The sequence below is a fragment of the Podarcis pityusensis genome (assembly GCF_964106645.2).
Source record: "Podarcis pityusensis genome assembly, chromosome: 2".
In the NCBI taxonomy this organism is placed as follows: Eukaryota; Metazoa; Chordata; class Lepidosauria; order Squamata; family Lacertidae; genus Podarcis; species Podarcis pityusensis.
The window spans coordinates 98446014-98466613 of NC_138029.1; the positions used below are offsets into that span (position 1 = coordinate 98446014).

Sequence of the window (20600 nt, forward strand, 5' to 3'; positions counted from 1 at the left end):
TAAAATGTTAAAAGCCTTTTTGATAAATGCCAGCTAGCATTGTTCTAAAGCAGGGCCTGAACCGCTGAATATTTGAATATTTGCCCCTGTGAAAAAAGGCTTCAAGATGTTTCACATATCATGTTCCTGGGACATGTTAAGTCGATGGGGGGTTTGAGAATCACGAGAGATTACCTTGCATTTGCTCTTAAAGTCATTATCCCCAGACAGCAACATCATTTAAGAGATTTATCATCGCTGCTGCCCTTTGAACAATGTATTCCTGCTATACGTTTCCAGGGCACTTTGTTTCAATGATGTATTACTCAAAAGATGGCAACATCTGGGATGCACGAACCAGGCGATTTAGTGTAATAACTTCACAGAGGAGCAAAGGCACTGAGTGTTGAAATAATCTGAAATGGACCAGTATTCATCCCTGACAAATCATCCTCTATAAAAACACCCAGATTTTTGCAGGAATAAAAATCTGACTCCTCCTTCATTAATTTAATATCCTTCCTGCCAGCAAAATAAGTAAAGATGGCTTGAGGGGGAAAGGCTGTTCACTCATATCAAATGCTTGGACTGTACATTCTCCAGGAACGGAATAGGTTGCTACTGGTGTGATGGCAACAATGGGTTGGATCCAATGTTAATCCTACTCAGAGCAGACACATTTAAATTAATGGACACGAGTAACTTTGGCCCATTAAAACTTTGTTGTATACAACCCTATATCTCCACATCTTTATCTCCCATTTGCATGATTTTGAATTTATACATGGAAGCTTGTTGAAGCTTGTCTTCAGCCTGTGGGTGTGCACACCTATTACGTTTTATCTCTTTGTGGGGTACAAAAAAATTAGAGTACCTATGGACTGTAATAGGATTGCAAGCCCTCCTCTGAGACTGCATACTTATAATTTTCAGCGTGTTGATGCAAATCATGGAAATATCTGTGGGAAAGTACCTCTTTTCTAAAATTGAAGTATGACTGCTACTACGCAGAATGTGCAACCATTACTCCCCGGCACTGGAAGCGGCGTACATCCAGGGGCGTAGCTGGCATGCGTCCCAGGGGGTGTGGCATGCCGCCCGCGGGGGCATGACACATGTCGGGCAGGTGCGCAGCAAGCTGTGTGCATCCCGGGGCGTGAGCGGTGAGCGTCCCGGGGGTGCGTGGCAGGCACTGAGCATCACGGGGGCAGGGGCAGCCATGATGTCACCCCCCCGGGATAGCACCCAGGGCGGACTGCTCCCCCCACCCCACCTTTGTCTGCCAGTGTGTAGGATTGCCTCCTTTTGTGGCAAGGATAGAAAGGGAGGAGAAAGAGAACTGTGGACTCAATTGTACAAAAGCTGTGGTTTCTGCTGTGTATGCATGGCTGTCAAGGTTTTCCTTTTTTTAAGGGAAATTCCCTTATTCCAAATAGGATTCCTCGCAAGAAAAGGGAAAAGTTGACAGCTATGGTGTATGGCCCATACAACTGACCGCCTTCAAAACTGCTGTTTAGATGTTGCCATAAGCAGTACCCAGAATGCTCAGTTGGCAAGGGTGCTTTTCAGCAACTTAAGTTAGTTCGCCATTTTTACCCTTTTTTGGGATAGAAACAAGTTAGTACAAGTAAGTCATGCTTTGGTGACATCCTCTAGACAATGGTAACACACTTTAGGCAGGGTGTGGCTTTTTTGGGACTGCAACTGTTCCAGAATGCAGCGCCCCCGTGACTAACTGTGCAAACCAAATGCTTCTTTTACATACTCTGGCTTCTAGTTGGTTTCTGGACCCAATTCAAAGTACAGTAGTACCTCGGGTTACGAACTTTGCCCCAGGATGAGAACGGAAATGCGCACCAGTGGTGCACCGGCAGTGGAAGGCCCAATTAGTGAAAGCGCGCCTCAGATTAAGAATGGTTTCGGGTTAGGAATGGACCTCCGGAACGAATTAAGTTCGTAACCCAAGTTACCACTGTACTGGTTTTCACAAAAAGTTTCAGACTAAAACTCCCATCACCCCCAGCCAGCATGGGTGGGTGGGAATTATAGTCCCATACATCTGGAGGGCACCAGGTTGGAGAAGGTTGTCATAAATGGTCTAGGTCTGGGATACACCAAGGACCATTTTCTTCCAAGTGGACCTTTCCACACATTGAGATCTTCCTTAAATTCCCTGCTCCATTTATCCCATTTTTTATGAAGAGGATAGGGCTTTCTCTATTGTGCTTTATTGATTCTGTTCCCTGTGCTTGATGTTGGTGCTGTGTTTATTTGTTTTAGTTTTTATTGTGTATTATAATGTGTAATTTTTTTCCAATATTAGCCAGCTAACTTATAGAATCCATAAAATGGAAAGGCAGGATATCAGTATTTTAACAAATGAATGAATGAATCAGGCAGGCAGGCAGTCAACATTCACAACATTCACTAGATGTCTGCAACATTCCACAGGAAATAGTTGTTGCAGCCTATACACTACATATTGTAATAAATATAAACTACACTGGTATAAAGCTAGTCTACTCTTGGGTATAAATAAATAGTGCAAAATTATAAAACGTGATCACATCTCTATGCTTGCAGGTATGCATCTCATGGTTCCTTGGTTCTACCTAGAATTTGGAAATCCATATATGCTTTGTGAGTAAACATATAGGATTAGATGAAGCCTTTGTTGAGGTTTGCCAAATTTTACCTGCATGCAAAGCCTAAACTCCATTATCAATGTGCAAAACATAGCTATTTCATAATGCAAAGGACTCACCTTCTGCATAGCTTGAGAGCTGCTCTTCATTAGTCTTGACCTTCATTTCACTGAATTGGACATTCAAAAGGCAATACTTGGATGACGTTGTCCTTATAATTGGAAAGGAAGAAAAGGATCAACTCACTGGAAACAGATTTTTATTTTTTTTTTGGTACCCCCTTTCCAATAAATCCTTAGGCTATGACCCTTAGCTTGCTTTAGATAAATTTGTGAAGGACAGATCTCTTCGTGGATACTTCTGGTTTTCAGGTGCCAGAAGCAACTAATAGAACAGGTGTGGGGAACCTTTGAGTCACCAGATGTTGCTGAACATCCATCATCCCTGGCCACTGGCTATGCTTACAAGGACTGGTGGGAGCAGTAGTTCAGCAACATCTGGAGGGCCAAAGACTTCCCACTCCTGTAATAGAAGATGGCCATGATCTTCAAGTCCTACTTATAATCTTCTCAGAGCCACCTATTTTGCTGTTGTTGAGCAATAATAAGTTGTTGCATGGAACTCTGGCCTGATCCAGCAAGGCACTGCTTATAGGACTGTGGCCACCCATGTATAAGAATAGTCATTGTCCAGGCAAAACAGACATCAGAATGATGAACCCACCGAAGAAAATGTAAGCTCTAGATCAGTGGTTTGTACATATCGGTGGGATCACCTTGCTGAAGGAACCATCTTGTGTAGTTGGTCGTTTTTGGCCACCTAATTGGCAATGCTTGACAATTTTACATGCATTTATTCCACACTGAGTTAGTGTGGTGTCATGGTTAGAGTGCCGGCCTGCATCTCTGACTAACCTATCTCACAGGGTTATTGTGGGGAATAAATGAGGAGGGGAAGAACCATGTACACCACCTTGAGCTCCTCAGAGAAAAAGGCTGGGCATCAATCAATTAAACAATCAATGTAGATGGAGTGATACTAATTCACTCCATACAGCTGTTTTTTAAGGGGTCGCAACATCAGCTGCAATGTTCGAATAGCCAAGCATTCCTCCTCCTTTCAAGGAAATGAGATCTGTCTCAGTGGAAGAAAGCAGAACCCCACAAGGCTTAGGTATGAATACCTCCAGGCCAGCATTTGAAATAGACATCATCTGTTCCTGCTCTGCTCCCCACACAGTCTTCCATAATATAAGAAAAAATTCATAACCCATAACAGATATGCTCAGCTACTCCAAGACTGGAAGAGTAAGACATTTCAGGTAACCTCTTTGCTGCCCCTCGCCAGTGCTTGAACAACTTTAATAAGATAATGTATAGCTATTATCACCAGCAAGCGTTAGTCAGACAACTACCGACTATTATTTCAGCAACAGAACCAACACTCAGTTTTCCTATAACCTACAGACTGGAACAGTTTACACATTGGTAGCTCCTAAGAAATGAACAAACTTTTTTCTCTTCCCCCCATAGCAGAATATATGCTGATAAATGGGAACTATTTAGCAACCCAGGTATTATTGTTATAGCTGAGAAAGGAATAATGACAGTCCCAGTCAGGCTGCTGAATTAATGATACCTAAAATTAGCTTAATTAATTAGTTTAGTTACTAAAGCAATTTAGTTAGCAGATTAATTAATGCTCACAGAGTAAGTTATTTGAAGACCCAAGCTCTGGTGCATCTAAAAGCACAATCTTAGAAGTGTCTAAGTGTTTAATGGAGTTTTATTCCCAAAATAAGGCTCAAATCCTAACCCCATGTATCTGGGAGTAAGCCCGATTCAATAGTATACTTGGTTACAATTGCAACCTGTGTAATATTGTAGCCTAAATTAATTGAATAACTGGAGTGGGCCCACATCTACTGTGTATTTGTTTAGCATGCTTTTTCCACAGACTGAAATAAGAGCCATGCTTCATTCATTAAACTTTCCGATCTCCTATTTTCCTGATCTCCATTGCTTGGCTTGAGAGGCACGTGAGTAACAATTTTACTTGGATGTCTCATTATTTGCATTGTTTTAAGACAGGAGTTGGTTTAAGTTTGCCATTGTGAGCTCCCCTAAATAATTTTTGCTTACACTGAGTAATATAACTCCCCTCTCAATGCTGCAATCTGGCATGGGAGGGAAGCTGTAATATCCCAAAACAGTTTCTTTTGTTCCTTCACACACAAACAGACATGCACACAAACACACCAGCCTTTTACTAGTGGTAGATCAGAAGTGTCACTCTCACCAAACTCTGATTCTTCTCTGGTTGCAAAACAATCCCAACAGAGACTATCAAGAAAACCTTTTTGTAACAATTAGATTCCATGAAGAGAAATCACCTAACCATCATGGGCCATTAAGAAATATTCATTTTTTCCCCAGATTTCCATCAAAACATTTGTGATAATCCCACTCATGGCAGTAAGAGAGCCAACACATAACAATAGACTGAACTATACATTCACAATGTAGAGAAGGTAGCACAAGGAAATTTAGTCACACCTTCTGTCACAGCCAGATGATAAATGAGTTACCTGTTAGAACTTGCCTCTCTTGTCAGGTAAAGGTCCAGTCCTCCTGCTGCATCAAGAGCTTTCTGCAAGTAACATCCTAGCTCTTCAGGAATTCCAGGGTGACCATGTGCTACCTCTCTCGCTTTCTTGAGGTTCTCAACTATAGACCCAATGGATAATTCTAAAACAAAAGACCAAAGGCAAGAAGCTTTAAAAAGAAAATCTGTGAGACATCTCCATTCCTCAGGCACCTACGGGTGATGGTGATGAAGATGAAAAACTTGGTGTGATTTTTGAAGGAAAAAATAGATTTGTAGAAAGCAGTTGGCAAAATAATATGGGTTTGCCTATTGCAGATTGACATTTTCTAAGTTTCAGTTAAAAAAAGGAAAGAAGAGCAGGGGCAAAAGTGTTTCCTTTAAAGTCAGTGATTTACATAATTTACCTACAAAAGCACAGCTAACTGCTAACCGTGCCTTGCTGCCCATGAATTATGGCCTTGGCATCTGTAGTTTCATAACCCAACTCCACCCTTATGGATTATAACACCAAATGCAGGTCTCTAACATGGTGTGGGAATGATGACTGTTGAGCATCATGCTTGACTGCATAATAAGATCAGAAGTGAACATGGCATTTATTTATATTCAATATGGCATTCATAATGGATATTACACGTGCAGAATAGGGCACCACATCCTAACACTAGACAACACTGATGCATTTCTTTATGCAAGCCCATAAACGTGAGCCACTGAGGCATCCCCAGACAACGTGTTCAAATGGGACCTTACCTAGACGAGAATTTATGCAAACATTTGTTAATATATCTATTAACAAGCCCTGAAAGGTCCATTATCAGGTGCATTCAGTTGTTTTGAGAGGGGAGATCATGTCTAGCTTGTTTCAGAAGACAGCTCTTTTGCAATAACTAGGAGCATCTTGGAAGTAGGAAGCTATTATTCAAACAAGAGTGACACAATCATGCAATAAACGTTAGCAATTCAGATTTCTGACAGTACATGGAATATAAAGCATGAATGTATAATATTCATACCCCCAGAGCAATGAAGACTAGAGGACATTCTAAGAGAAAACAATGTTTTATTACAAATCTTTTAGGCGGCAATGTTTTATCAGCAATCTTTGTCACAAAGTCATATTTCCCCAACATGAAATATTTCTTGCAAAAAACCCCAAGGTGCATTTATTTTTAGTATTAAAGGTAAAGGACCCCTGCCAGTTAAGTCCAGTCGCGAACAACTCTGGGGTTGCGGTGCTCATCTCGCTTTACTGGCCAAGGGAGCCAACGTTTGTCCGCAGACAATTTTTATTTTTTCCGGGTCATGTCGCCAGCATGACTAAGCCGCTTCTGGCAAAACCACAGCAGTGCATGGAAATGCCATTTACCTTCCCACCGGAGTGGTACCTATTTACTGTTGTTAGCCGCTCTGAACCTGACTTCAGCTGGGGAGGGCGGGATATAAATAAAATATTATTATTATTATTATTATTATTATTATTATTATTATTATCTACTTGCACTGGTGGGACGCGGGTGGCGCTGTGGTGTAAACCACAGAGCCTAGAGTTTGCCGATCGGAAGGTTGCTGGTTCGAATCGCCGCGATGGGGTGAGCTCCAATTGTTCGGTCCCAGCTCCTGCCCACCTAGCAGTTCGAAAGCATGAAGTGCATGTAGATAAATAGGTACCACTCTGGTGGAAAGGTAAATGACATTTCTGTGCACTGCTCTGGTTTGCCAGAAGCGGCTTAGTTATGCTGGCCACATGACCCGGAAGCTGTACGCCGGCTCCCTCAGCCAATAAAGCGAGATGAGCGCTGCAACCCCAGAGTCGTCCGCGACTGGATCTAATGGTCAGGGGTACCTTTACCTTTACCTTTACTTGCACTGGTATGCTTTCGAATTGTTAGGTTGGCAGGAGCTGAGACAGAACAACAGGAGCTAACCCCATCGCAGGAATTCGAACTGCCAACCTTTTGATCGGCAAGCCCAAGAAGCTCAGTGGTTTACACCACAGCGCCACCAGCATCCCTATCAACAAGGTACTAAGGACCCAAATAGGCAAACTTGGGTCAGGTCAGCCTCATGCCCCCCTGCAGGTCTCAGTAATACAGACTTGGGCTGCTGCTTCATCCACAACCAAATTGTGGATGACTGATGTTTTATTATGGGATGACCTAGTGTTCAGGATCAGCACACACATATCCCACATACAATTGTCTATTGATGTTCTAATTTCTAATTTCTTTTTTTATTTTCCCTTGCTTTAAACTTTTTATGATTTATTGTCTGGTTTTATGTTTTCATGTAGTTGTAAATTGCTGTGATACCTTTTTTATGATAAAGTGGAATTTGGATATTTTTACAAGCAACAAATAAAACACAATTAGGAAGGCTAACATAAGAGCCTAAATCTTGTTGGGTGGGAGAAGGACCAGAAAAGGGCAATAGCTTCCAAATGTCTAAAGCCCCTCTCCTTACATAACTAGTCTTATCTCCAATATCATCCATCCCTCTAGAAGCCGCAATGAACCAAGAATTACTTTTTCCCCTTTTGATCACCTAGGTACTTGTCAGGCCCTGCCCTTACCTAAAACAACCAACAACTAGATCAAAGTGACTGCAAATAATGGTTAAATGACGGACAAATAACAACAGTTGAAAATCATGGCCAGGGGAAAGGCACCGTTACCAATACACTCATCTCCTCCCAGTCACCAACTCCATCCTTTTCCACCACTCCTGGACAGAGAAACAAACCAAAACAAATCAACAAGGTTTCAAATAAAATAAACAGTTCAACCAAGGTAACGTGTCACAACAAAATGTCTTCTCCCGCCCCCTTTCGTGATGCAGACCGAACTTTGAGGTTGAAAGACACCTCTCAAAAAGAAAAAGAAAAAGTGAAACACAAGGAAGTTGCTCAGAAGTAAATATGGGAAGGGTTACCTGCAAAGTGTGGCATTGTGGTACCCTTCACCCAGGCTTCTGGAGATGTTGTGGCTGATTGTACGAGATCAGTTTTGCAGAGCTGGGGAGGGGTGCATATCTTTTTGTCCACGTGACGGGCAGGGCCAATTATGCCAGCACGTTGGAGCCTGTGGGCCCTCTTACAGAACAACTTGGCTGAGGTGCAAGATCAGCAAGACTTTCTGCCGCCCTGGGGCATTTTCAAAATTTGCTCTTTGGCTAAGGAGTATAAGGACTTCTGACAGTATCACACGGCAGCAGCGGCAGCACATGTGCTTGTTTGTTTTATATAAGCTGATATAAGTTGGTCTTGGAGAGGGGACTCTCGTCGAACGAGATGTGTGCCTGGAATCTGAGGGAGGGACCAGCAGGTGCACTGAATGCAAAATGAGACCATTATACTGGGCGTCATGAGGCAGGACATGCAGATTGATTACAGTTGGAATCTGATGGGTCGCTTGTAAGATTCTTGGGGAGTGCAAGAGACTGGCCAGAGATAGTAGTAGTCACAACAAAGCTTTGATCTGACCTAGTGCAATGTCAGTGCTTTTGCTTTTCTCTGACGAATGTGCTGATCCTACACATGCATTACCTTTATAAAGATGGTAACTGTTCCACATGTGATTTAAAAGGAAACAAGAAAGCATGGGTTTTATAAGGTGTACAGGGTTCGCTCAACAAGTTGCTAGCTTGTTATATGTTGGATACGACCCATGGTGGCTGGGGCAACCCAGTCAAATGGGTGGGGTACAAATAATATGTATTATTATTATTATTATTATTATTATTATTATTATTATTATTATGTCATTTGGGGTGTGCCTTGAAAAGCCCACAGAGCTGAAAGAGGAAGTGACAAAGAGTGCCACTCTTTGGACTTCCTCCTTTCACTCAGTGCTATTTTTCTAGAAAAAGACCCGCTGGAACTCACCACGAACGCTTCCCTTTTCTCTTATAATGGCAATGGCGCCCACCTGAGAGTTGCTGGAAGTGAGTTGCAGCAAGTTCTGGCTGGAAAAAAAGGCCTGCTTCCACTTTGTGTATTGTTCAGAGGAAGGGGCAAAGATAACCACCCTCACCATTTCATGATAAAGGGGACTATGAGTGGGGTTCAAGGGAAGTCCTCAAGGGCAGCATTCCACCCAAGGTACCACACTGGCAACCCCAGGGCTTTGGGAAGGTGGCGCATCTTGGCCCATGTTCTGTGTCTGTGGAAATATATTGCATACTTGTATAGGGGAGAGAAATCATGCAGGAGCCCTGAAAAAGAAGAAGAGTTTGGATTTGATTTCCCGCTTTATCAGTACCCTAAGGAGTCTCAAAGCAGCCAACATTCTCCTTTCCCTTCCTCCCCCACAACAAACACTCTGTGAGGTGAGTGAGGCTGAGAGACTTCCGAGAAGTGTGACTAGCTCAAGGTCACCCAGCAGCTGCATGTGGAGGAGCAGAGACGGGAACCCGGTTCACCAGATTACGAGTCTATCGCTCTTAACCACTACACCACACTGGCTGATCATTCATAACTCTAGATTAGAATGGAAGACTGAATATTTTAAAAACACACTTTGTTTTTGGAGATGCTTTGGACTAGAAGACAACGTGGCATCAGCAGCTGTGTGACAGTATAACATAGTGGATAGTGCTGCAATTTGGATGGGAAGACCTGCCCTCAAATCACTGCTTAGACATGACCTTGCATGACCTTGAGGCAATTAGTTTTAGCCATGTCTATTTCATTGGGCTGTTACATCAATGAAATGAGGTGGGGGAGGCAGAGGTGTATTACTATGGGCTGCACTAAGGACAAGTGAGCTACAAATGTGAGAGAGATGAGGAGAAAACAGAGATTGAGAATTGTTGTGAAGATGATCTCATGCATTTATTTTATGTACTGCATTTACAAACAGCTTAATATTTTTTTAAAAAAAATCTCTAAAAGTGCACAGTATAAAACAAACGATATGTTTAAAAAACACAGCATAAAACCAACAAAACAGGAGCATAGAAGCCCATAAAAACAAATATAAAACACACAATTCAGCAGTGCCTTAGTATCCAGTTCTACTGTACAATATTATGTGGCTCTATCTCAAATACCATCAAGGCTTACATAAAGTTGTGTTATAATCAAAAGGGTCAGGAAGTTGAGATAAATTCCTGGAATCCTTCTTTTTATGGCATAGAAATGATTCAACATTAATCACTGCCTTTTCGTTGCAGGGCCTCCTGTTAGAAGTTAAGTGCACTCTAATTGTACTTTTTGATCATTATAAAACTATTGAGTTATACAACCCTAGGCTCTGCATTTTCACTGTACGTGTGTGTATGCACACGTGAGCACGCAGGTCCGGGTGATGTGACCACCCCTCTTTCATGTCTACAGATTAAGTAATGATAGTTTTGTAATTCCCCCCCCCCAGCCCAACCTTTTCACTTCACCAGGTGAGGAACACCTCCCATTCCAAACTATGGTCCCCGTGGAGCTTTTATAAGCAAACAGCAAGTCCCCCTCTTACCAGACACCTCTTGAACTAGACATTGCAACCATGCCACAGTCCAAAGAGATCTTCTTGGCTGATTCGAAATCTGGAACAAAGGGTTCCAAGCAAACAGACTTCCAGCTAGTGCGGGTCAAAAATACTTGGTGCCGAATCAAGAAAGATGAAACCATTCATGATGCTAAGAATGAGATCGTGGTCTCCCAGGCTAAAATGTAAGTAGATGAGGTTACTACTAATAATAATTTTATTATTTATACCCTGCCCATCTGGCTGGGTTTCCCCAGGTACTCTGGGCAGCATCCAGTAAAATATAAAAACATAATAAAACGTCAAATATTTTATTTGTACAATACTCTGTGATGTGAAGCAACAGAGACTCTATTCCTCTTATTTGGGTTAAGTAATCATGCATGGTCTCTAGAATGGGAAAGCATGGAGGTATTAGATGTCGATGCCTAGATTATCTGTTCTCATATATTGTCCTGACGAGTGTCATTGCTAAGCTTTCAATTTCAATATCAATATTGACATGCAGCCCAATCCTAGGCATGTTTACTCAGAAGGAAGTCTCCCTGGGTTCAATGGGGCTTATTTCAGTGTAAGTATTTTACTGGGTTTTCTTCTTGTTGATATTTGCATATATATATATGTATTGTATTTGCAAATTTAACAAGGAAAAGGATAAAAGATAAAATATAGTTAAAGAAGAGACAGAAATGGAAAGAAACAAAATAATAATATACAAACAATGCTGATAATATGGGTAGACCATCACCAGCTCACACCGCGGATACATTGGCCGTCAGCACACAAATATTAAAATTAAAGATACATTATAAGCCCTCCACGTGTCCGAGTAGGTATCCACGCAATATTGATGCCTATATGTAATATGCTTTAATGTAGCCAGGGTGGTAAGGTCCTCAAACAACTGTGTAATAAGCGGTTGTTATTTATCCTTCAAGGCTTAGAGTGCACAGGTCTCGTAGCCATCTGAGTATGGCTGAAGTTGGAGACAACCCTTTGAATTCAACAGGGTTGAAGCAGCCTATGGTCAGATCTGCAGCCTAGTCAGAATAAGAAACCAGTTTCGGTTGAGCATAAGTACCGAGGCACAAAAAAAGGAGACTGCAGTGGCATGACTTAATGATGTTGCCTCTCTCATTGTTGTGCTAAAGCTTTCTCTAATGCTTGGAAAGTCTTTTGAGCTAAAATGGAATTTGATTGGGGTTGGGGAAGGGATTTTCGATGGCAGACATTTCCAAATTCACAGACACGGGTAATGAACTCCAGAGATGGGGGAAAACAAATACAGTGATACTAAAAACCATCAGCTTGATCAAAAAGCATAATGCATTTGTCATAAACTTCAAGTGAAGTTTGCATCCTGCAGCAACATTAAAGGGGGGAAAGTCACAGATGGGTGAATGTCTGACAAGTATCCCCCTAAGGACAAACGTTACTTTCTGTACAGGAAAGTCATCTCTCCAGTTAATTAACCTTTGAGTGTAGGACAATCTCCTTCTTCTTGCAATAGAACACATTTGTGACCATTAAATATTAACCATGTTGTATTACTTCACATATTGCAGATTTCCACAATATTTGCAGTTGTGTAAAGATCATAATCATCTTTGTAGAATCAAGATGAATTTTGATGTAGACCATCAACGGTTACAGATTTTTAGGCTGCATTTTACAAAGGTAGAAACACACTTCGGTTCCTGTTCATTCTGAGTCACTGTGGAGCTGGCAGGTTCTAGTAGTGCAATGACTCTGACAACCTTGCCAGCAACAGTGTGAGTGAACTACAGAGATTCTTTGACTGTTGCACAGAATTTATGACAGAAATAATGTGTTTGATTCCCCTCCTCCCCCACCAACTTGCAATTTTATCCTTACAACAGCCTTGCGAGGTAAGGTAGTCTGAGAGGTGGTGACTGGCTCACAGCCACTCAGTGAATTTCACTGCTGGGTTCTTAAGCGTGTCTCTCCACTTCCAAGTCTGACACACCAACCACTACACTACACCTAATCAGGCCCACCAGGCCTCCCCAGTTGGTCTTGTGACAGGGTTTAGCCCAAACCATGCTCACCTGTCCATCATCTGACAACACACAGCATCAGGAGCAAAGCAGAAAAAAACCTGAGATGCTAAATTCAAAAGAAAACAAATCATTCCTTCCAGCTGCTGCTTGACTTCAGCCTTTTTAAAAGTTGGCACCTTCTTTTGTTGCCCTGCATAGCGACAGAAAAAGACATCAAGTTCAGAAAGTGCTGCATTCAAACTGAAAAGTAAAAAAAATTAAGATCACACCGAGGCCCCATCAGCGGCACACATTTAAGGCAGACCACTTTAAACAAACATGGCTTCCCCCAAAGAATGCGGGGGGAACTCTTGCTTGCTAAGGGTGCTGAGAATTATTAGGTAGCCCTCATTCCCCTCACAGATTTCGGATTCCCCAGAGTTCCCTGGGAAGAGGAATTGATTGTTAAACCACTCTGAGAATTGTAGCTCTGTGAGGGGAATGGGGGGGGGGTCTTCTTACAACTTGTGGCTGTGGTAAATCAGGTATTTCTTTTCATGGTAGCTAGAGGTTACCATTTTGTTCTCCTCAGCGTACCCCTGTGAATGATGTTACTTCCTCAGTACGTGATTTTGTACACCCAACAGAAAGAAAAAGAGAGAACCCAAGGCTTTAGAAAAGCCACAGAAAGAATTAGCAGAGGAGAGAGCAAAATGCAGAAGACTGAGGAGAGAAGAGAAATCTAAGAGAGCTTATTGGGCTAAATGGCAACCCCTCATTTGTTCACATTTGTTCACCCCTCTGTCCTTTAGAAGGACACCACATCTAGATGTTTCATAATGCTAGGTGCATTCCAAGGGAGAGAAAATGGCAGCCAGAGGAGGGACCTCTCTACCAGGAAGAGCTCCAAGGTGGCAGTGAGAGGGCAGTGAGAACAGCTTTTCAAAAAGATTAAAAGGAAATGATGGTGCTGTCACTGAAGATAAGAGTGGGTCTGATTTTCAGCAGGGTCTCCATCAAATGGACTCTGCCTTCCACATGCAAATATGAGAGTGAAAACTGTGGAGGGCATTTTGGCTCAGCCGTAGACAAAAGTAATACATATCCCATACTACTCACCCCCCCCCCCATAATTCCCAACAGATCTGAAACTGTCTCAGATGGAGAGGTATCCTGGACAGTGGAAACACCTATCTACCTTTGCTATAAGGTGGTGGAAACACGCGGTCTCCTGGATCCCTCCAACAAGACATTGCTGTACGGGCACATCAGAGATCCAAAGGAACTGGAGAGAGCCCTTCACAACAAAGAGGCCCAGAGGCGTTTCATTGTAATCGATAAGACGGTCGATGACTTGTATGGCACCGCAGTCAGAGAATATTTTGAAGCAAACTTGGTTCAGTGTAAAATCCTTTCCCTGACCACCACAGAAGAGACCAAATCCATGGATTTGGTGCTTGATATCTTGCAGGAAGTGCAAATCTTTGGCATCGACAGGCGCGCTGAGCCTATTATAGCAATTGGAGGAGGGGCTTGCCTGGATATTGTGGGGCTGGCAGCATCGCTTTACAGGAGGCGCACCCCTTACATTCGGGTCCCCACCACCCTCCTGTCCTACGTGGATGCCAGCGTTGGAGCAAAGAACGGCGTCAATTTCCTTCAATGCAAAAACAAGCTTGGGAGCTACGTACCTCCTGTTGCCACTTTCCTTGACAGAGCCTTCCTCAAAACAGTCCCCCGCCAGCACATCTCCAATGGACTTGGGGAAATTTTAAAGGTATGATGGTTTTGCTGCAGAGACTCCTTCCTCACTTTCACCAACTGCTTTCACACACTCTCTGCTCCTTGCAAGCTCATTTCCACGGATGCTCCCTGTTTATTCATTTCTCTCACAGTGATTTTTGCCATGTGGCTCTTCAAGAGGAAACTGGAAGGACAGGCCTCTTTCATTTATTGTTTCTGCATCTCTCTGCGACTCCTAAAGTGGTACTTACAACACCTTTTATCCCTTCCCTTCCCATGCACATCCCTCTACACATGGAAATGAGTAGTCCTGTGGAGCTGCCTTATGCTGATTGGTTGTCTCTTTAGCCCAATGTTTTCTGACTGGTAACAGGAGGGGTGCTCACCTGACCTCCCATCATGCACATTGCTGCTGCTTTCCAGGAGGTATACAAGGAAGGGAGAGGCAGCAATGAGGTTAGTGTGGTGCAAACACACCAGCAGAAACACCAGGTTGACTCCCCCAGTGTGTTTGCACTGCAACAACTTCCCCACTGTCTTTTCACTCCCCCTCTACCTCCCAGTAAGCAGCACTGATGCAGGTGACAGGAAGACAGGTGAGTGTCTCCACCCCATCAACTACTTGGCAATAGCAATCCAAGGCTTCAGGTTTGGGTCTTTCCCAGCCTTCTTACCTGGGCTTCTTTGCCTGGGCATGCCAGGGATTAAATTTAGAACCTTAAGCATGCCAACTATGCACTGTACCACTTAGCTATGGCACAAGTCTTCCTGATCTTGTCCTGCCCAATTCTTGCATATCCAGAGTCATTCTCAATGCTGCTACCTTGCTATTATATCCTATTCCCTGTATTGGAAACATCTTCTCCCTTCTTGCATTCACTGCTTATCTTTTACATATTCAGAGTCTCCCCACAAAACCCACTCCATTCACTTTCCTGGATCACTGCATGTCAACTGTTACACAGAGAGCACCATCTCCCCTCCTTCCTCTATCTGTACCTTTGTTGTTTCTTAATCAAACTCTGTCCAATGTCTCAGCATTTGTCCCATATAGCCTATTCACAATAGCTTTCACTGCATGCACTCCTTATGAAACACCTGTCTCCTCTTGTGGCTCATGTACCACATCTATTATGTGGTCTTTTTGGGTGAAACATCTACAGGACAAAGCTGTTGCTTCCTTTTCTCCTGTGACTGACTTTCACTCCCAAAATATCAACTTCATGTGCATGCTAAAGCCGCTCAAATTGCCTATGATCATCTCTGAGATCTACCCAGTCTCTTGTTTTATGTGTACAGTGTGAGGTCTATGCTTTCAAAGCAAGCCTCTTCCTGGCATTATTGTACAACCCTCATTCAGTCCACTGCAACCCTTCTTTCTTCCTTTCTGTCCAAGATGGCACTAATGAAACACAAGGGCCTGTTTGACTTGCTGAAAAGTCATGGGAAATTCTTACTGGATACCAAGTTCCAGTCACACAGCGGCTTAGTTGACCATGGTGACGCTGCACTGAAGACGACCAGAATTGCCATAGAAACCATGCTGGAAGAGCTTGCCCCAAATCTGTGGGAAGATGATCTGAACAGGCTGGTGGATTTTGGCCACCTTATAAGCCCAGAACTGGAAATGGTGAGGAGGAGATAGCATATTTATTGGTGAACAACATTTCTACCCCGTCTTTCCACCCAATGGGCTTTCAATAATAATATCTTAATTGCATGCTTCCACGTTTTCAGCTTGTGACATATCACTACTTGTACCCAGAAGTGTGTGATGATATTGGGTGGAATTTAGTGTCACAAACTATTATGGTTGTTCTGTAAGCGCAAGGATTTCTGCTTGCCAGGTGAAAAGATCCCCCCTTGCCTCCCTGGTGCACTATTTTGGGGGTTCTCCTGAGATCCCCATCTAGTTGTGGGGGTGCAAGGGGAGGGGAGGGGGCAAAGCAGAAGTCCTAGCTCTGGCTCCTGCTAGTGCAACTATTTAGCTGAACCCATCTCGCTCTATAGGCCAAGGGAGCCGGCGTTTGTCTGCAGACAGCTTCCGAGTCATGTGGCCAGCATGACTAAGCCACTTTTGGCAAACCAGAGCAGCGCACGGAAATGCCGTTTACCTTCCCACTGGAGTGGTATCTATTTATCTACTTGCACTTGACGTGCTTTCGAACTGCTAGGTGGGCAGGAGCTGGGACCGAACAGTGGGAGCTCACCCCATTGCGAGGATTTGAACCACCGACCTTCTGATCAGCAAGCCCTAGGCTCTGTGGTTTAGACCACAGCGCCACCCGCGTATATGCTATGCAATATAATAAATGCTTGTGCATCCTTCATTTCAGAGAGTTTTACCAACGCTGATGCATGGAGAAGCTGTGAATATTGATATGGCTTTCATGACTTACCTGTCCCACGTGAAGGGATTTTTGAGTGACAGTGAGAAGGCTCACATCATTCAGTGCATGGTCGCTTTGGAGCTCCCGGTGTGGCACAAGAAATGCACATGGCATCTTATCAAAAAGGCCTTGACGGAAAGATTGAAGCACAGTGCTGGGCACATGAGAATGCCTCTTCCAACTGGACTAGGAACAGCAGGTGCTGGGGTCATCCGCTTTAAGGGCAAGCTGAGAATGGTGTTGTGCTTCTTTCTAAAACACAATATTGTTTGTATTTCGTTCTAAAGTCCAGACCATCCTAAAGGCTCAGGATGTGGAGCAACAGAGTGAAAAGCAATATGTAAAACAAATAGATGATAGATAGATGATTGATAGATAGATAGATAGATAGATAGATGATAGAGCACAATAGGGTGAGCTCCCGTTGCTCTGTCCCAGCTCCTGCCTACCTAGCAGTTCGAAAGCACACCAGTGCAAGTAGATAAATAGGTACCGCTGTGGCAGGAAGGTAACTGGAGTTTCTGTGCACTCTGGTTTCCATCACGGTGTTCCGTTGTGCCAGAAGCAGTTCATGCTGGCCACATGACCCAGAAAGCTGTCTGTGGACAAACATCGGCTCCCTCAGCCTGAAAGCGAGATGAGCGCCGCAACCCCATAGTTGCCTTTGACTGGACTTAACCGTCCAGGGGTCCTTTACCTTTACCTTTTTTTTTTTTTTTTTTTAGAAAGATAGATAGAGTAGATGTCTCACTGTTGTCTTCCATCCAGGATGTGCCTGGGTCAACGTGGAGAATGTGTGGACCCAGTACTACCCACACATGCCCAATGAGGGAGGAAAGGGCCCCCCCAGAAGAAGCCCTCTCAAACCTGAAGCCAGCCCTGCTCACAAGGAGCTTTTCAATGCTCTGCACTATGTGTTCATTCATACTTTTAGCAGATATATGAATAAGCTCTTGCCAGACCTTTCCTCCTGGAACTCTGGTTGTAGTCTTGAAACCACTCACTCCAGAGCAGTTCCAACAGAGTTCTAATCTTGGTTCTTATTTTACACTGGCAGTATTTGTGGGAAGAGGGAAATGGTGGGGTGGGGAGAAACCTCTGCACCTGAAATCTCAACCATTGCAACCCCACAAAAGGGATGTAGGATAATACATTAGCATGCCCGTCACACAATTTGCAGTTCCATGCTTATAGTTTTAATTGGGTTTCCCTTTTAATTACAACCTTTTAGTAAACTATGACAAAGCATTTCCTTCAGATATTATACAACCACCAGAATTATTATACAACCTCCAAGATGTAATTAAACAGGCAACTTCAAGTAATTGCATTAGGGTTGACTAATTCCCTTTGTAAAGCTTAGCGGGTATCAAAAGCATTTAAGCAGCATGTGTAATTCCCATTACAAAACCAGACTTAGGCTCCAACCCTGCTCACACTTACTTGGGATTAAGGTAACCAAGTCTGGAAAGACTAAGATTCTGATAGTGGGCAATCTGAAAGAGCCAGGAAGAACAGCTGACAGAAAATGCTTTCTTCATCTAAGACAGGGACAGGGATCCCGTGGCTCTCTAGGTCCCAACTCCCATTAGCCTCAGCCAGTGATCAGGGATGATGAAGTTGTAGACAAGGAGGACCACAGGTTCCCCATGCATGTTCAAAGATGTACAAGCACTGCACATGGTTGCGAGTCCCTTGTCATCAAGTGATAGCACCCAACCCTGAGGCCACCTTAGCTCTACCTAACAGAACCACGTCACGAGCACAAAGCAAGAACTAAGAGCGATTACAAAGACGTAAATAGGACAAGTCTATCTGCAGACTGCCCATCAAGTCACATGCATGGCTCTCTGATTTTTTGAAAGGAAGTAAGCATTCAGAAGACATTTAACCACAGTGGGCAACACTGAGGAGAGTCCAAGGATCGCCAGTGAATCCATGGACAACACAAAATGCACACATAGCCAAGCAGCACTCAAGGAAGTGAACAAACTTAGCTGCAGACCATGGATTAAATAATGATATATATTGTATGGTCAATTAAGCATTCACAAAACGTTTACTCAGGGCAAAAATGCACACACTCACACCACAAATACAGAACTTAAACACAATGAAACAATTGCTCAGTTTATCAGAAACAAAAAGAAACTAGATAACTGTACAAATCTTAGTTTGGCACTACAGTAGTTTGGATTACTGATTAGAACTTTTGCTTTCCAGATATATTCAACGACATCAGCGAGGAAACCCTGGAGAGGGCTTACATTCTCTGGACCAGTGAATGCAAAAACACCTCTGCAGAAGCATGAATACAATGGAAGCAGATGAAAACAATAAATCACCAATAGAGCAACAGGCAAATTGGGAATTCAGATAAACAGCCAATGGGCACTTTTGAAGGACCGTTTGGCAAAATCCCAATACCTGTCTACATGAAGTATGGCAAACAACATGAATCCAAGATGAAATACCACCAGCCACTCCTTCTTCCTCCTTCTCCAAGATGGCTCTTAGGACTAATCCTTATACTATCTCTGTAGTATGGTTGGTTGTAGTCCCCATCTGATCAGGTTAAATGGGGAGACTTCCTGAGAGAAGCAATGCCAATACAGTGGTACCTTGGGTTACAAACGCTTCGGGTTACAAACTCCGCTAACCCGGAAGTAGTACCTTGGGTTGAGAACTTTGCCCCAGGATGAGAACAGAAATCGCGCAGCAGCAGCGGGAGGCCCCATTAGCGAAAGCGTGCCTCAGGTTAAGAACAGTTTTGTGTTAAGAACGGACCTCTGGAACGAATTAAGTTCGTAACCTGAGGTACCACTGTAGCATGGAAAGAACCATGTCATCTGCTTGCCTCAGGTAGTCTTCCTGGTTCACATATGACAGAATTGGCAAAAAAAATATTCTACTAACTGGATACTGCTTGGGCCACTCCCAAACTTTCACGACAAACCATCAACTGAAGAACTAATTAGTTAAAGAATGTTTTTAGATTAGCAATGTAGACTCCATCTTTTCTTTTCGTTTATAGTTTTTTTCTGTCTTCCAATTTTGGTTCTACACCTCGCGGTCTATCTCAGAGTTATTATGTGAATTGCTATTCAGTTCAATCCAATTCACCATGCAAGTCTTCACAAGCAAAAGTTTGACATCTAACAAGCGGCTTGTCAACTTGGGAGTCCAGATTTGCCCTGAGGAATGCGATTAATCTGATTTTGTAGCAAGGAAGCATTTCCATTTCGAGGCATTTTGTTGTGTTTTCCTGTAACTGGTGATTTGTGTAGAAGATGCGTACAGATCCCTCCTGCATTCAGTAGCTTATACGCTTCAAAGTAAAGAGAGCAAGCAGCCTGAGCGATGTTTGTGGCACTTTTTCTGATGAGCTTCTTTTAACATGCTGAGATACGAGAGTCAGGTGGCTGATTGTATGCATTTCCCCCCCTCCACAAATGCTGCTTCTTATGTGCATTGTACTGTATTGTATTTTATAGCTTTCATTAAATCTCCAAAGGTTGTCTGAGGTTTAAGGAGTTCATTTAACAAACTCGTCTGAGAGTATTAAGGAAGCAGACTTATCTTATTACTCCTGTTGACTTTTCAGCCTGAAATGCTACTGAGATTTGAGATTCTACCTTTCTCTGGAGGAAAGGAGAGGAGATGGAGAGGTTCAACCAACTCTGCCATAAGTCTGAAGTAGTTCAGCAGGGTTGGAGGGGGACTGCTCCTTTCTTGGCTTGAAACCTAAGCTAGCTT

The 20600-nt window shown here is 43.2% G+C and overlaps 2 protein-coding genes across 2 annotated transcripts in view; one reads left to right on the plus strand and one right to left on the minus strand.

Moving 5' to 3' along the window:
• Window positions 1-8276, minus strand: part of LOC308471594 (uncharacterized protein) — a 52075-nt gene extending 43799 nt beyond the window's left edge. The window contains exons 1-3 of the mRNA XM_080995791.1: window positions 8163-8276; window positions 5212-5371; window positions 2744-2835 (exon numbers count right to left, since the gene is read on the minus strand). Coding sequence (XP_080851917.1) covers window positions 2744-2835; window positions 5212-5371; window positions 8163-8178 — 268 coding nt within the window. The 5' untranslated portion in view covers window positions 8179-8276. The remainder of the gene's footprint in view (window positions 1-2743; window positions 2836-5211; window positions 5372-8162) is intronic.
• Window positions 8277-10594: 2318 nt separating this feature from the next.
• On the plus strand, window positions 10595-20367 carry LOC308471607 (2-epi-5-epi-valiolone synthase-like). Its single transcript, XM_080995827.1, has 5 exons — window positions 10595-10896; window positions 13855-14488; window positions 15851-16084; window positions 16791-17043; window positions 19068-20367. Exons 1-5 carry the CDS (start codon window positions 10730-10732, stop codon window positions 19154-19156), a joined length of 1377 nt encoding a protein of 458 aa, XP_080851953.1. The 5' UTR covers window positions 10595-10729; the 3' UTR covers window positions 19157-20367.
• Window positions 20368-20600: the final 233 nt, after the last annotated feature.

Excerpts from the sequence above, each read along its gene's own strand:
- LOC308471607 (XM_080995827.1), top strand. The coding sequence starts at position 10,730 with ATGCCACAGTCCAAAGAGATCTTCTTGGCTGATTCGAAATCTGGAACA. Across the intron at positions 14,489-15,850 it reads GACTTGGGGAAATTTTAAAG|ATGGCACTAATGAAACACAA; the intron begins GTATGATGGTTT and ends TTTCTGTCCAAG. Across the intron at positions 17,044-19,067 it reads AACTGGACTAGGAACAGCAG|ATATATTCAACGACATCAGC; the intron begins GTGCTGGGGTCA and ends TTTGCTTTCCAG.